Source organism: Mobula hypostoma, chromosome 7 (genome assembly GCF_963921235.1).
Source record: "Mobula hypostoma chromosome 7, sMobHyp1.1, whole genome shotgun sequence".
In the NCBI taxonomy this organism is placed as follows: domain Eukaryota; kingdom Metazoa; phylum Chordata; class Chondrichthyes; order Myliobatiformes; family Myliobatidae; genus Mobula; species Mobula hypostoma.
In genome coordinates, this window is record NC_086103.1 from 183,361,351 (window position 1) to 183,376,930 (window position 15,580).

At 48.4% G+C, this 15,580-nt stretch overlaps 1 protein-coding gene across 1 annotated transcript in view; it reads right to left on the reverse strand.

Annotated features, from left to right (window-relative positions):
* The window catches only part of LOC134349805 (autophagy-related protein 16-like), a 101,769-nt gene that overhangs the window by 45,670 nt on the left and 40,519 nt on the right, over nt 1–15,580 (reverse strand). The window contains exons 4-6 of the mRNA XM_063054694.1: nt 13,568–13,641; nt 1,820–2,071; nt 835–900 (exon numbers count right to left, since the gene is read on the reverse strand). Of these exons, the coding sequence (XP_062910764.1) occupies nt 835–900; nt 1,820–2,071; nt 13,568–13,641 (392 nt within the window). The remainder of the gene's footprint in view (nt 1–834; nt 901–1,819; nt 2,072–13,567; nt 13,642–15,580) is intronic.

The following is a 15,580-nucleotide window of genomic DNA, read 5'->3' on the forward strand; positions in this document are numbered from 1 at the left end:
GTGGAATTCCCTGGTGGCCAACCATTTTAATTCCTAGCCCCATTCCCATTCCAACATGTCAGTCCATGTCCTCCTCTTCTGCCACGATGAGACCACTCTCAGGGTGGAGGAGCGACACCTCATATTCCAAATAGGTACCCTCCAACCTGAGCATGAAAATTGATTTCTCTTTCTGTGAAAAAAAAAATTCACTTCCCCTTCCCTCTTCTTCTACTCTCCACTTGGACCTCGTACGTCTTCTCCCCACCTGTCTATCACCTCCCCTGGTGCCCCTTCCCCTTCCCTTTCTCCGCTGGCCCACTCTCCTCTCCTATCAGATTCCTCCTTCTTCAGCCCTTCAGCTCTTCCACCTATCATCTTCCAGCTTCTTACCATTCCCCACCTCCACTCACCTACCTTCCCCTCATGTGTTTCACCTATAACCTACAAACTTGTACTCCTTCCCCTCCCCACTAACTTCTTATTTTGGCTTATTCCCCCCTTCATTTCCAACCCTGATGAAGGGTCTCGGCCCAAAACATGGAGGGTTTATTCATTTCATAGGTGCTGTCTGACCTGCTGAGTTCCTCTAGCAGTTTGTGTGTGTTGCTCAGGACTTCCACAATCTGCAGAATATTGTACATTTAGAACTAGTGAAGTAGTGGGGTTGGGGGTGGGCTGGGATTCTGGGGTTGTTTTGTGAACCAGCGTACCTCTGATGGACTGGCTGCCTATCTTCTGTATTGCATTAAAATATTAAAACAAAGGACTAGCATTGACCAGACAGGCTGAATGTCCTTCTCCAATTTTGTGAGCCCATCCCACTCCCCCCAACAAAACATGTTTCTGACTCACGGTTTCTTGGAGATTGGGGTACTTGAAGCAATTGCCAGATCCTTCTGTAGATGTCTCTGCTCAGCCCTGGACAGGAAGATGCACACAGTCGTCATGGCCAGAGCAGTAACTCAATGCAAACTCTAGAATGCGTGCCCAAAGTAACACATCTGTGATGGGGCAGTGCAGAGGGAGCTTCACTCTATATCTGACCCCATAGTGTGTGATGGGATAGTGTAGAGCGAGCTTCACTCTGTGTCTGACCCTAGGAGTCTGTGATGGGACAGTGCAGAGGGAGATCTGCTCTGTGTCTGACCCTGGGAGTGTGTGATGGGTCAGTGTAGAGCGAGCTGCACTCTGTGTCTGACCCTAGGAGTGTGTGATGGGACAGTGCAGAGGGAGATCTGCTCTGTGTCTGTCCCCGGGAGTGTGTGATGGGTCAGTGTAGAGCGAGCTGCACTCTGTGTCTGACCCTAGGAGTGTGTGATGGGACAGTGCAGAGGGAGCTTCACTCTGTATCTGACCCTGGAAGTGTGTGTGATAGGACAATGTAGAGGAAGCTTCACTTTGTGTCTGAGCCCAGGACTCTATGATGGGACAGAGTACAGGGAGTTTCACTCTATATCTGACCCCATAGGGTGTGATGGGATAGTGTAGAGGAAGCTTCACTCTGTGTCTGACCCTGGGAGTGTGTGATGGGACAGTATAGAAAGAGCTTCACTTTATATCTCAGCCTAGGAGTCTATGATGGGACAATATAGAGGGAACTTCACTCTGTGTCTGACCTCATAGTGTGAGTTGGGATAATGTAGAGGGAGCTTCACTGTGCTTCTAACCACGTGAGTGTGTGATTGGGATGGTGTAGAGGGAGTCTCACTCTGTTATCTCATCCTGCTCGAAGACGAGATCAGAGACCATTGTTTGAAGATTGGACTTTTTCGCCCAGTTTGGGACCCCTCCGCCCCTCTCCCTTCCCTGTGCTCATGGAATAAGCTTTGGCCATTACCTCCTGGGCTTCTCGATGCTGTTGTTGAGGTGCTGAGCCTCACGGGACTTGAGGATCAGCAGGTTGTGGATCAGCTCGGAGGCCTCGAGCTCGCGCTGGCGCAACTGTTGCCACTGTGCATGGTACTGCAGCCGCAAGGCGTCGTACTCGCCCTTCACCGTCCGGTTCGCCTGCTCCAGCGATGCCACTTGACCCAACAGCTTCCTCCGTTCCTCCTCCATCTCCGCCAGCTTCTCCAGCAGCTCCGCCAGCCTGCAGTGAAGCGAGAGCAGGGGTCCACGGTGAGGCAGGGGTAAGCAGTGCGTCAGGGGTCAGAGGTGGTAGGGGTCCATGGTGGGTCAGGGGCAAGCAATGGGTCAGGGGTCAGAGGTGGCAGGGTTTGTGGTGGGGTGAGTGGGGGGTGGAAAGAGAACGGGAGGGGAGTGAGTCAGGGGTAGGAGGGACACGATAAGAGTAGGTGTGAGAAGGGTATGGGTCAGAGGTTGCACATTGAGGGTCAGGCCCCCCTGCATCCTGTGGCTCACACAATAACGGTGATTACATCCCAACCCCATCATCATAAGGCATTGCTCAGACCGCACTTGGAGTACTGTGAGCAGTTTAAATACACCTAATGACCTGGCCTCCATAGCTGCCTGTCGCAATGAATTCCACAGATTCACCTCCCTCTGGCTAAAGAAATTCCTCCTCATCTCTGTTCTAATACTGTGTCTGTAGAGCCTGTACTGTGCTGTACTACTCTAACACACACAGGTCATTGGGTGTGTAATGCTCTGCAATGTTTCACTGCTAATGTAATGGCCTCTCTGTAATGTTTCACTGCTAATGTAACGGCCTCTCTGTAACGTTTCACTGTTAATGTAACGGCCTTTCTGTAATGTTTCACTGCTAATGTAATGGTTTCTCTGTAATGTTTCACTGCTAATAAAAAGCCTTTCTGCAATGTTTCACTGCTAATGTAACGGCCTTTCTGCAATGTTTCACTGCTAATATAATGGCATTTCTGTAATGTTTCACTGCTAATGTAATGATTTCTCTGCAATGTTTCACTGCTAATGTAATGGCCTCTCTGTAATGTTTCACTGCTAATGTAATGGTTTCTCTGTAGCAGCAGTGTATGCGTTATGACTAGAGAGATATCGGGCGCTTTGGAATGTTCGCCATCCAATAAGAGGCACGTTGTTTCTTTCTTGTGGATCTGAGAGAAGGGATTCGTGGTCTTTTGTCGGCGAGAGATGAAGAGAGAAGACGCGAGTGGAGAGGGTCGGTAGACTGCCAAATGGAGTGGACTTGGAGCCAGGGTGCAAGGGTCAGCAACGCTCAGAGGAGGTCGATGGGGAATGAATGGACGGACAACCGTGAGCTCCAACGTGCACATTAGACTGTTTCATTAAAATGGGCCCTTTTTCTTTTTATTTTCTTTACTAACCCGACAGTCAGATTAAGATTTATAAAGTTCAATCATTTTATTGCACATGGTGTACTGTCTGATATTTTGTGGTGCAGATTTGTAACCGGGCAACACATCACACAGCATCCACACAAACGAGGTTTCTCAGTTTGGCTGGGCCAGAGGCTGTCTTCCCCTGGACAAACACATGCTGGCAGAACCTCAGGCTTACAACTGTGGGGGTATCGCTCGGGATGGATTCCATTGGATGCTGCATGACTGCCCTGAGCATTGTGTTTAAATCTGTGCTGGTACACCTCTGTGGGGTTACCGTGCGTGTTGAGAGGGGTGGAATATTCATACCCCTGATGAATTGTTAGTTCGACTTTTGAGTACTGTTAAAATTGTTGGCAAAGTTGAGGTTGTCGCGCAGAGGTTTGATAAAATGGTGGACTCGGTCCTTGTTTCAGTTCAGACTAGCGCTGACGAACGGGGTGGGACTGCCAGTGTCTATCAGTGGCCCAGGTGAGGCGGGGCCATGGCCTGTCCATGCTGTCAGAGAGGAGGGGAGTGTAGCAGAGCGGTCCGAGTCACGTCGAGTTTCCCGTGGCTGGGGGCGGAGACTTCAAAGACAGGGTTCAACCGTTTCTGAGGAGTGAGGGGAAGGAGTGGTCGGATTTGGAACGTCTAATTAGTCCCCGTCCCCCAGTGAGGAGTGAGGGTTCTGAGTTGGCACCAACCCTCGCCTCTCTGCTGAATAAGTGGCCAGTGCACAGGCAGAGGGTCCCTGCCGCAAGCTAAGAATATTCTCTGGAATAACACCCACCCCCCGAGGGGGAAGAGGAGTATGAGACGTGGGTGGTGCAGACTTCTCAGTTGCTAGATGAGAGGCAGCGCTCTGATGACATAAGAGATTGGCTGAAAGTTTGAGGGGGTTCGTCACTGATGTAGTGAGAGCTGTGAAAATGTGGAAACCCCTAGACAACACTGCCGATTATCCGGGAGCACTGGAGAACGCCTTTGGCATGACATGGTGCCCAGTGGAGCTCATGGTGGGGTTTCAGGACATGCTTCAAAAGGGGGAGAAGCTTTCTGCTCACATTTTCCGGCTAGAGAGGCAGCTAAATAGCTTGCGGCACAGAGGGGTCATTCAGGTGGCCGAGGTGGATCAGTTAAGAATAGACTAGACAGCAAAGGGCGCCCAGTCCCAGGACCTGATTGCTTGGGGTCTCCGACGGTCTCGTAAGACGTGCCCCTTCCCTCTTTAGTTGAGCTGATTGGAGAGGTATGGGAGGATGAGAACGTGTCGGAGGCGTGGGAGGGCTCCGTCAGCAGGATACAGTCCTCAGTAGAGGCCCTTGTGGTGAAGTGACCACGGCTAGCCCAACCCAGGGGATGGTAAAGGAGAATGTGGCAGAGTTGAGAACTGAGATGTCCCGGGTGTTAACAGCGGGTATGGACCCTCCATATGATAGGACTGATAAACAGGCAGACCCCCTAAGGGGACGGACTGCGCAGACGGGTGCTGGTGGCTGGGGTTCTGCAAGGTGTTGGGGGAGGGGTGCGACCAGTATTATCTGTTATAACTGTGGTGAAGAGGGACACTTCAGGCGGGAGTGTGAGCAGCAGGAAGCCCCTAGGAGAGTGAGCCCCTGGGTACCTAAGTAGAGAGAGATGTTGGGAAAGTTAGCAACACGTTCCCAGCAATATACCATTGAACCCCCAAAAGCGAAAGACCCTATTCCTGAAGGCTTCGTGGGGTTATGCTTTAGTGTGTCACTACAGATAGAAGGTATTTATGCTAAAGTCATCCTCGACACCGGGTCACAGGTCACGTTGTTGTACCGTTCGTTTTACAACCGGTATCTGAAGCATTTACCATTGATCCCGTTCAGGGCATTGGAGATCTGGGGGCTTAGTGCTAGTGATTATCCATATGACGGTTATTTGTCAGTGAAACTGGAGTTCTCGGAGGCCGATGTGCGAGTGTCTGAGGTTCTTGATACATTGGTGCTGGTTTGTCCGGACCCTGTTGAGAAGGGTGCTCTTTCAATTCTGGTGGGGACCAACACCCCTCTTGTGAGGAGACTCATGGGGGCCTGCAAGGAGAAGGCAGGTGAGAACTTTCTGGGAACATTGTCCGTGCACCCGGGGTTTCAAGCTGCGTTTGAGGAAGTGCATGGCTGCATCAGGCCAGATACCGAATTTAGACGAAGGACTGTGTAGTTCACCCAGTTGAAGCCAATGGTGTTAAGGCCCAGGGAAGTAGTGAGAGTGATGGGGACCCCCAAATTTCCCGGAGTGCCTGGGGCAAGGCCCTCTTTGTGGACACCCCGGAAGACCAACGAGGGGGAGTCAAGATTTCCTGCTGGGGAACTGGTGAGGCCCGAATTGCAGAAGCCCTCGGTTGTACAGGCGAGCAGGATGGCAGTGATTGTCAGGAACACTATGAAGAGGGAGTTCACCTTCAAGCAGGGATGCCCCTAGCATATCTCTTCCCAGTGATGGTAATGTCTAGCGTCCCTGAGAGACAAGCTGGGGAGAAACCATTGGAAAAGGGGGGAAAGTCGACAGCTGAGTCATTCAACCTGGGGACTCCCCAGTGTGTGCGGTGTGGAAAAGGAGGTTTGTAGAAAAGATGTTGAAGCTGGAAGGTGTTTTTTCCACTGACTAGTTTGATGTGAGTTGTTCCAAGAGGGCCTTGCCCCAGGTACTATCTGAGTGTCCGAGGACACCTTGTTCAGAGAGAGGTCGCGGCGACTGGCCCCTGCAGAGGTGAAAGATGTTAGGCAGCATTTGAGTAAATTGAAGAAAGCTGGAATCATCACCGATTCCAGAAGCCCCTATGCGTCCCCAATAGTAGTGGCCCGAAAGAATAATGGGAAGGTATGGATGTGTGTGGACTATAGGACTCTGTACAGGCGCACTGTCCCTGACCAGTATACAGTCCCGAGGACTGAAGACGCGCTGGCCTGTCTGAGTGGTGCGAAGTGGTTCAGTGTGCTGGACTTGAGGAGTGGATATTACCAAATCCCCATGAGTGAGGCTGACAAAGAGAAGACGGCATTTATATGTCCCCCGGGATACTTCCAGTTCAAAAGGATGCCCCAGGGCATATTGGAGCCCCTGCAACCTTGCAGCAGGTCATGAAGAAGATGGTGGGGGACATGAATTTGCTTGAGGTATTGGTGTACTTGGATGATCTCCCGGTGTTTGTGTCTACCTTGGAAGAACATGAAGTGAGGCTGCTGAAGGTGCTGGGCTGCCCGAAAGCTGAAGGGTTAAAACTTTCCCTGGACAAGTGCCAGTTCTGCAAAACGTCTGTTAGCTATGTTGGGCACATAGTCTCACAGATGGAGTAGTTGCAAATCCAGCTAAGATAGAGGCGGTTACCACTTGGCCAAGACCCCAGACTGTGAGCGATCTGCACTCGTTCCTTTGGTTCTGTGGTTACTATCGGAGATTTGTGAAAGGCTACGCGAAAGTGAGTCACCTGTTGAATCAGCTTCTATGCAGTTACCCTCCCTTGGGGAAGAAAGGGCGGCGAGAGAAAGAACCGGAGGGTGGAGAGCATCTTAGCCCCTCAGAGCCCTTTGGACCGAGGTGGGCTGCGAATTGTGAAGAGGTTTTTCAATTGCTGAAGGAGTTGCTGACCCAGGCACCGGTGCTGGCTTTTGCAGGCCCCTGATTGCACACGGATGCCAGCCGAGAGGGCTTAGGGGGCATCCTGTATCAGGGTCAGGGCACCGGGCTGAGGCCCGTTGCATTTGTCAGCCGAAGTCTGTTGCCCTCCAAGAGAAACTATCCCACGCACAAGTTGGAATTCCTGGTGTTGAAATGGGTGGTGGTGGATAAGCTGAGTGACTATCTCTACGGGACCAAGTTTGAGGTGAGGACAGACAACAACCCCCTAACATCACCTCACCTCGGCGAAACTGGATGCCACAGGCCATCGGTGGTTGGCAGCGTTGTCTGCCTATGATTTCAGCCTGAGGTACCGGCCGGGGAGCCGGAACATTGATGTGGATGCTTTGTCCCGAGGGGTGCATGAGGGACTGGACATGGACGAGGAGTGGGTGAGCGTTCCTGCCCCTGGGGTGAAGGCCATGTGTCAGTTTGTCATCACTGTGAAGGCAGAGGAAAAGGAGAGGCAGGATCGAGCAGTGGATCAATTGGGGGCTTCTGATGACGCCATACCCCAAGTTTACTGTAACCTGACTGCTCTGAAGACAAATCAGCTGCCAGAATTGAGTTCTGGGGAAGTGGCAGCTGCTCAGCGAGATGACCCGGGAATCAGTACCATTTTGTCAACGGTCGAAAGGGAGACATGGCTCAGGCGAAGAAGACGAAACACGTGTTGGTGCCTCCATTACTGAGAGAATGACCTCGGCTGGAGTTGTGGAACTAGATCTTATACCTGGTCACATCACCCCTGGACTGACCTCGGCGTTGCCAGCTGGTTCTGCCCAAGAAGTATCAGAGGATTGTGTTGAAGTCACTGCATGATGATTCTGGCCATTTGGGGATTGAAAAGACCTATGGATTGCTCAGAGACTGGTTTGACTGGCCCTGAATGGAGCTGGAGGTCGGAGAGTACTGCAAGTCATGCATTCGATGCATACGGCGGAAAACGCTGCCTAGGTTGGCAGCTCCCTTGACCCACTTGCAGAGTGCAGGGCCCCTGAACCTGGTTGTAATGGATTTCCTGTCAATAGAACCCGATGCCAGCAACACAGCGAATGTCCTAGTCATCACGATCACTACACCAGATTATAAAGTTCAATCATTTAATTGCATATGGTGTACTGTCTGATATTTTGCGGTACGGATTTGTAACCAGGCAACACATCACACAGCATCCACACAAACGAGATTTCTCAGTTTGGCCGGGCCAGAGGCTGTCTTCCCCTGGACAAACGCATGTTGGTCAAACCCGAGGGTTACAGGTGTATCTAAGGCAGAGATTGACAGGCTCTTGATTGGACATGGCATCAAAGGTTACAGGGAGAAGGTCGGGAACTGGGATTGATGAGGAGATTTAAAAAAAGGATCAGCCGTGATTGAATGGTGGAATAGACTCAATGGGCCAGATGGCCTAATTCTGCTCCTATGTCGATGATCTTATGGCCTAAATGGACGTCCCTCTATTCTGAAGCTGTGCTCTTTGGTCTTAGACTCCCCCATTACAGGAAACATCCTCTCCATACCCACTCTATCTAGACGTTTACCTAGACCACTCTATCATGATAGATTGAAATGAGATCCCCCCCTGATTCTTCTAAGCTCCAGCGACTACAGGCCCAGAGCTATCAAATGCTCCTGATGCATTAACCCTTTTGTGCCTGGGATCATTCTCATGAAAGGACCCTCTCCGATGATAAGGGGCCCAAAACTGCTCACAATACTCCAAGTGCCGTCTGACCAATGCCTTATAAAGCCTTGGCATTACATCCTTGCTTTACAGTATACTGTACTCTAGTACTCTCGAAATAAATGGTAACATTGCACTTGCCTTCCTCACCACTGACTCAACCTGCAAGGTAACCTTCAGGGAACCTTGCACAAGGACTCCCGAGTCCTTTTACACCTCTGATTTTTGAATCTGGAAGACGCACATGGGTAGTTCCTCCACCCTGTATGGTAGCGATTTAGGTTCACTGAGGAACAGGGTCCTCAGTGTACAAGCCCGAGGAATTGGAACTGTAATTGCTTATTTTTCACAGGCACCGTCGAATGCAGAACTAGGCAGGTTTTATGGCCTCGCCCCTCAAGAGACAATTGGCTGGTCAGCTTTTTTGAACTCTGCTCCTAAACTGTAGAATTCAATACCCAAAACTATACAGGATGCAGACTCATTTGCACTTGACACTTTTAAACACCAACTCAAAACCTATTTAGTTATCCTCGCCCTTAATTAACATGTATCTTTTATTTTCAAGTTTGTACTTTATCCCATTGTAAAGCACTTTGAACTCCATCGTCTGTATGAAAAATACTTGATAAATAGTTATTATTATTATTATTAATAATAAAGTGCCCTGACCAACTGCATTACTGTGGAGTATGGGAATTGCAAGGCATCTGACTGCAAGGCCCTACAAAGGACTGTGAGGACAGCTGAGAGGATCGAGGTCTCTCTTCCACCCATCAGGAATGCTGCGTAAACAAGGCCCTTAGAATTGTCAAAGATCCATAAAGCCACAGGACGAAGGAGCAGAATCAGGCCTCTCAACCGATCAAGCCCATGCCACCTCACAAATTCCATAGAATCACCACCCTCTGGCTAAAGGATTTCTTCCTCATCTCTGTTCTCCCTCTATTCTAAGGCTGTGCCTCTGGTCCTGGACCATCCCACTAAAGAAAACCTCTTCCCCACATCCACTTGACCCAAACCTTCTAAAATTCGATAAGTTGTAATGAGATCCCTCCTCATTCTTCTAATCTCCAGTGAGTACAGGCCCAGAGCTATCAAATGCTCCCCATACGTTAAGCCTTTATAACCATATAACAATTACAGCATGGAAACAGGCCATCTTGGCCCTTCTAGTCCATGCCGAACTCTTACTCTCACCTAGTCCCACCAACCTGCACTCAGCCCGTAACCCTCCATTCCTTTCCTGTCCATATAGCTGTCCAATTTAACTTTAAACGACAACATCGAACCTGCCTCAACCACTTCTGCTGGAAGCTCGTTCCACACAGCTACCACTCTCTGAGTAAAGAAGTTCCCCCTCATGTTACCCCTAAACTTTTGTCCTCTAACTCTCAACCCATGTCCTCTTGTTTGAATCTCCCCCACTCTCAATGGAAAAAAGCCTATCCACGTCAACTCTATCAATCCCCCTCATAATTTTAAACACTTCTATCAAATCCCCCCTCAACCTTCTATGTTCCAAAAAAATAAAGACCTAACTTGTTCAACCTTTCTCTGTAATTTAGGAGATGAAACCCAGGCAACCTAGTCAATCTCCTCTGTACTCTCTCAATTTTATTGACATCTTAATTTCCTTTCTGGGATCATTCTTGTGAACCTCCTCTGGACTCTCTCCAATGCCAGCACATCTTTTCTAAGAGAAGGGGCCTAAAACTGCTCACTATACTCCAAGCGCGGTCTCACCAATGACTTGTAACGCCTCAGCATTATATCCCTGCTTTTATATTCTAGTCCTTTCGAAATGAATGCTAATATTGCATTTGCCTTCCTTACCACTGACTCAAACTGCAAGTTAACTTTTGGGAAATCTGACACAAGGACTCCCAAGTCCCCTTGCACCTCATATTTTTCTATTTTATTCCTGCTTAGAAAATATTCCACACCTTAATTCCTTCTACCAAAGTGCATGACCATACACCTCACTGCACTGTATTCAATCTGTCACTCTTTGTCCAGTCCCCCACTCTGTCTTAGTCCTTCTGCAGACTCATTGCTTCCTCAACACCACCTGGCCCTCCACCAATCTTCATATACTCTGCAAACCTGGCCACAAAGTCATCAATTCTTCATCCAAATCATTGACATATAACATAAAAAGAATCTTTCCCTACACCGACTACTGCAGAACACCACTAGACACCAGCAGCCAACCAGAAACGGACCCTTTATTCCCACGCTTTGCCTCCTGCCAGTTAGCCAAACTTCTATCCATGGTAGTACCTCTCCTGTAATACCATGTGTGGCATCTTGTCAAAGGCCCTCTGAAAATCCAAGTAGACATCCACTGACTCTCCTTTGTCTATCCAGCTTATTATTTCCTCAATGCATTCCAACAGATTTCAAAGGCAAGATTTCCCCTTTAGAAAACCATGCTGACCTTGGCCTATTTTATCATGTGCCTCCAAATACCCTGAAACCTCATCCTTAATAATCAACCCCAACATCTTTCCAATCACTGAAGTCAGGCTAACTGGCCATGATTTCCTTTCTTCTGTGTCCTTCATTAAATTTTCAGTCCTCGATAACTATGCCAGAATCTAGTCATTCTTGAAAGCTTGTTTCTAATACCTCCACAGTCTCTTCAACTCCCTCTTTCAGAACCCTGGGGTGTAGGCCATCCTGTCCAGGTGACTTATCTACCTTCAGGCTTCTCAGCATTCCAAGCACCTTCTCCTTGTAACAGCAACTTCTGCACCCTGACACTCGAATTTCTGGCATACTGCCGGTGACTTCCACAGTGAAGACAGACACAGTACGTTCCTCCACCATATCTTTGTCCCCATTTTTTGTATCCTCTTATATTATTGGCTAGCTTCCCTACAAACTTCACCTTTTCTATCTTTATGGCTGTTTTAGTTGCTGTCTGTTGGTTTTTAAAAATTTCCCAATCCTTTTCCTTCCCACTAATTTGTGACCTCTCTTTTGCTTTTATGTTGTTTTTACTTCCCTTGTCATCCATAGTTGCCTCATCCTCCCTTTAGAATATTTCTTCATCTTTGGGATGTATCTTTCATGTGCCTTCCGAATTTACCTCATTAACACCAGCCTTTGCTACTCTGCTGTCATCCCTGCTAGTGTCCCTTTCCAATCAACTTTGGCCAGATCCTCTTTCATGCCCCTGTAATTCCCTTTACTCCACTGCAATACTGACACATTTAATTTTAGCTTCTCCCTCTCAAAATGCAGGGTGGAATTCTATCATATTATGATCACTGCCTCATTTGATCACATTTGCGAGGATCTCACCTGGTTCCTGAACTCCTCCATCCTGATCAAAAAGGTGCAACAGCGCCTTTATTTCCTGCGGAGCATCAAGAAAGCTCACCTCTGTCCCAGGATACTGACGGACTTTTACCACTGTACCATTGAGAGCATACTCACCAACTGCATCTCAGCGTGGTATGGCAATTGTCCCGTATCGGACCGCAAAGCACTCCAGCGTGTGGTGAAAACTGCCCAGCGGATTATCGGCACCCAATTGCCCACCATTGAGAACACACTGCCTGGGCAGGGCAGAAAGCATTATCAGGGATGCATCTCACCCTAACCATGGACTTTTTACTCTCCTCCCATCCGGTAGGTGCTACAGGAGCCTCCGCTCCCGCACCAGCAGGCTCAGGAAGAGCTTCTTCCCTGAGGCTGTGACGCTGCTGAACCTCATATCACAGCGCTAAGCAGTATTGCACCCATATTGTACTGTCTCAGTACTTTTATATTTGTGTGCTGTAGCACTTATTTTTTATTTGCAGTTATTTTGTAAATAACACTATTCTTTGCATTTCTGGTCAGATGCTAACTGCATTTCATTGGCTTTGTATCTGTACTTGGCACAACGACAGTGAAGTTGAATCTCATCTAATCTAATCTAATCCTTTACCTTAAACTTCCTAACCAAATCTGGGTCATCACATAACGCCCAATCCAAACTTGCTGTTGCCCTAGTGGGCTCAACCACGAGCTGCTCTGAAAAGCTATTTCACCGGCATTCTACAAATCCCCTCCCTTGGGATTCAGCACCAACTGGATTTTCCCAATCTACCTACATATTGAGATTCCCCCATTTTAGTCCTCTTGAAATGAGTGCTAGCATTGCATTTGCCTTCCTCACCACAGAGTCAACCTACAAATTAACCTATAGGGAACCTGGTTAATTGGGAGACCATGTGCAGGATTCCCTACAGGTTAATTTGCAGGTTGAATCTGTGTAAGGAAGGCAAATGCAATGTTAGCACTCATTTCAAGAGGACTAGAAAATAAAAGCAAGGATGCAATGTTGAGACTTTATAAAGCACTGGTCAGGCCTCACTTGGAGCACAGTGAGCAGTTACCTCAGGAAGGATGTGCTGAAACTGGAGATGGTTCAAAGGAGGTTCAAGAAAATGTTTCCAGGATTAAACAGCATGACATATGAAGATTGTTTGATGGCTACGGGCCTGTATTCACCAGACTTCAGAAGGATGAGGGGTGACCACATTGAAACCTATCGAATGGTGAAAGGCCTTGATAGAATGGATGTGGGGAGGATGTTTCCTGTGGTGGGAGAATCTAAGACCAGAGGACACAGCCTCAGAATAGAGGGGAGTCCTTTTAGAATGGAGATGAGTAGGAATTCCTTCAGCCAGAGAGTGGTGAATCTGTGGATTTCTTTGCCACAGTCAGCTGTGGAGGCCAAGTCTTTATGTATATTTAAGGCAGAGGTTGATAGATTCCTGATTGGTCAGCTCATGAAGGGAGACAAGGAGAAGGCTGGAGATTGGGACTGAGAGGAAAATTGGATCAGCCATGATAAAATGGCCTAACTCTGTTCCTATATCTTATGGTCTTAAGGGCCTATGGTACAGGAGGCTGAAGGCATGTGCTCACGATTTCAGGGACAAATTCCTCAGATTCACCCCCCTGCCCTGGTGTTCTGATGTTAGCCTACCTGCTCTGCGCCGCCTGCAGCTCCATCTCCTTCTGTCTGTAATCCTTGTTTCGTTCAAACACTTCCTGGGCAAGCTGGGGGAGATACAAGGAACGTTACTCTGAGGCCTGAGCCTGGCTGCAAATGGAGGAGGGTTCGTTATGGAGCTAGCAACCCCATCCCATAAAAAACCGAGCTACAGAAACACCAAGAGAAGCTCCAACAACCTCATCCATGGGATCAAGGATCTTCAAAGGGCTACAGCTGGGGACAACTTGAAAAACTGGCCCAGGACAAAGGACTCTGTTGAGCTGCTGTGGGTGGCCATGGGCTTAGGTAAGTAAGTAAGTATGCTTACTAAAGCAGTGAGAAGTATAGATTGACTCTATGGAGGAGAGGCTAAGACTATAAAAAACTGTTACCAGACCAGGTATTCCAAATGAAGCTTCATTGGTGGAACACCCTGGCTCACATTTTTACGGCTACACTGCAGGTGTTTCATTTAGCAGCTCTGTAAGTTCAGTCTGTTCTGCTTCAGCCTGTTTGGGTTATTGTTGAAGATAAGGGATGCTGAGGAATGTGTGTCATCAATTAGAAAGGCTGGTCTTGTTTTTTTTTCCTGTGTAGCAGGAGATAAAGAGAGAAGACGCTGCAAAGAACCAGTCATACGATTCGACCCGGTGGGGCCTGTGATTCAACGGAGCCAGGCACCGAGATCGACTGAGGGTCAGTGAATATGTGTGACTTTTGGAAGAGCTGAGCTCCAACTTGTGCACATTTGACTGTTTAGTTATAATAGGTCCTTCTTGTTTTTTTCTTTCTTTTCTTTACTCACCCTTTAGTCAAGTTAAGGTTCATGAATATAATTCCTTTAATCGTATGCAGTGTGCTGTCTGTTATTTCTTGCCATTGAGCTGTAACGGGGTAGCAAAGTACACAGCATCCACACAAACCGGGGCTTGGGGTGGCAGAGTCATCTCAATCTCACGGGTTTGCCGGGACCAGAGCATGTATTCCCTAGACGTACGCAGCCAAGGAAACCAGTGGGGTTTCGTTTGAATACTACAATTATATCTGCTTCACTCCTCTCCCTGGACCTGCATTCCAAACCTCAAACCCTTGCTGAGGAAAGACCCTCTCCCCGTCACCTTTGGCTTCTTTACTGATCTTCATTCTCTGTCCCCTGGTCCTAAACACCTCCATCACACAACATAGGAACAGACCTTTCAGTGTATAATGTTGTGCTGAACCAATTAAATTAGTCATCAGAGAGCCAACTAATCTCTTTTGCCTACAGTGTCCATATCCTTCCATTTTCCTCACATTTGTGTGTCTATCTGAAAGTCTCTTAAAAATCCCTAATGTATCTGCCTCTACCCCCACTCCAGGCATCCACTCTCTGTGTAAAAAACCTGCCCCTCACATCTCCTTTGAAATTACCCCCTCTCACCTTAAATGTGCCCGCTCTGGTATTAGACATTTCAACCCCAGGAAAAAGATACTGTCTGTTCACTCTATCCATGCTTATAATCTTGTAAACCTCTATCAGATCTCCCCTCAGCCTCCAGCACTCCAGATAAAACAACCCAGATTGTCCAATATCTCACACGCCCTCCAATCCAGGAGCATCCTGCTGAACCCTCTCCAAAGCCTCGACAACCTTCCTATAGTGACCAGAACTGTACACAATACTCCAGATGCGGCCCAAGTAGAGTTTTACAAAGCTGCAACATAACTTGCTGACTTTTGAACTCAGTGCCTCAACTAAAGGCAAACATGCCACAAGCCTTCTTAACCACCCACCGTATCAACCTGTGCCGCCACTTTCAGGGAGCTATCAACCTAGATCCCAAGATCCCAAGCTCATCAACACTGTTAAGGACCTTGAGAACGTTCTTTCCATTTACTTCTTCCCCTCCACCATGAGATTTCTGAACGGTCCAATGTGAGTCGGCTGGGGTGATATACTGCGTCCGGTGCTCCCGATGTGTATATATTGGTGAGACCCGACGCAGACTGGGAGACCGCTTTGCT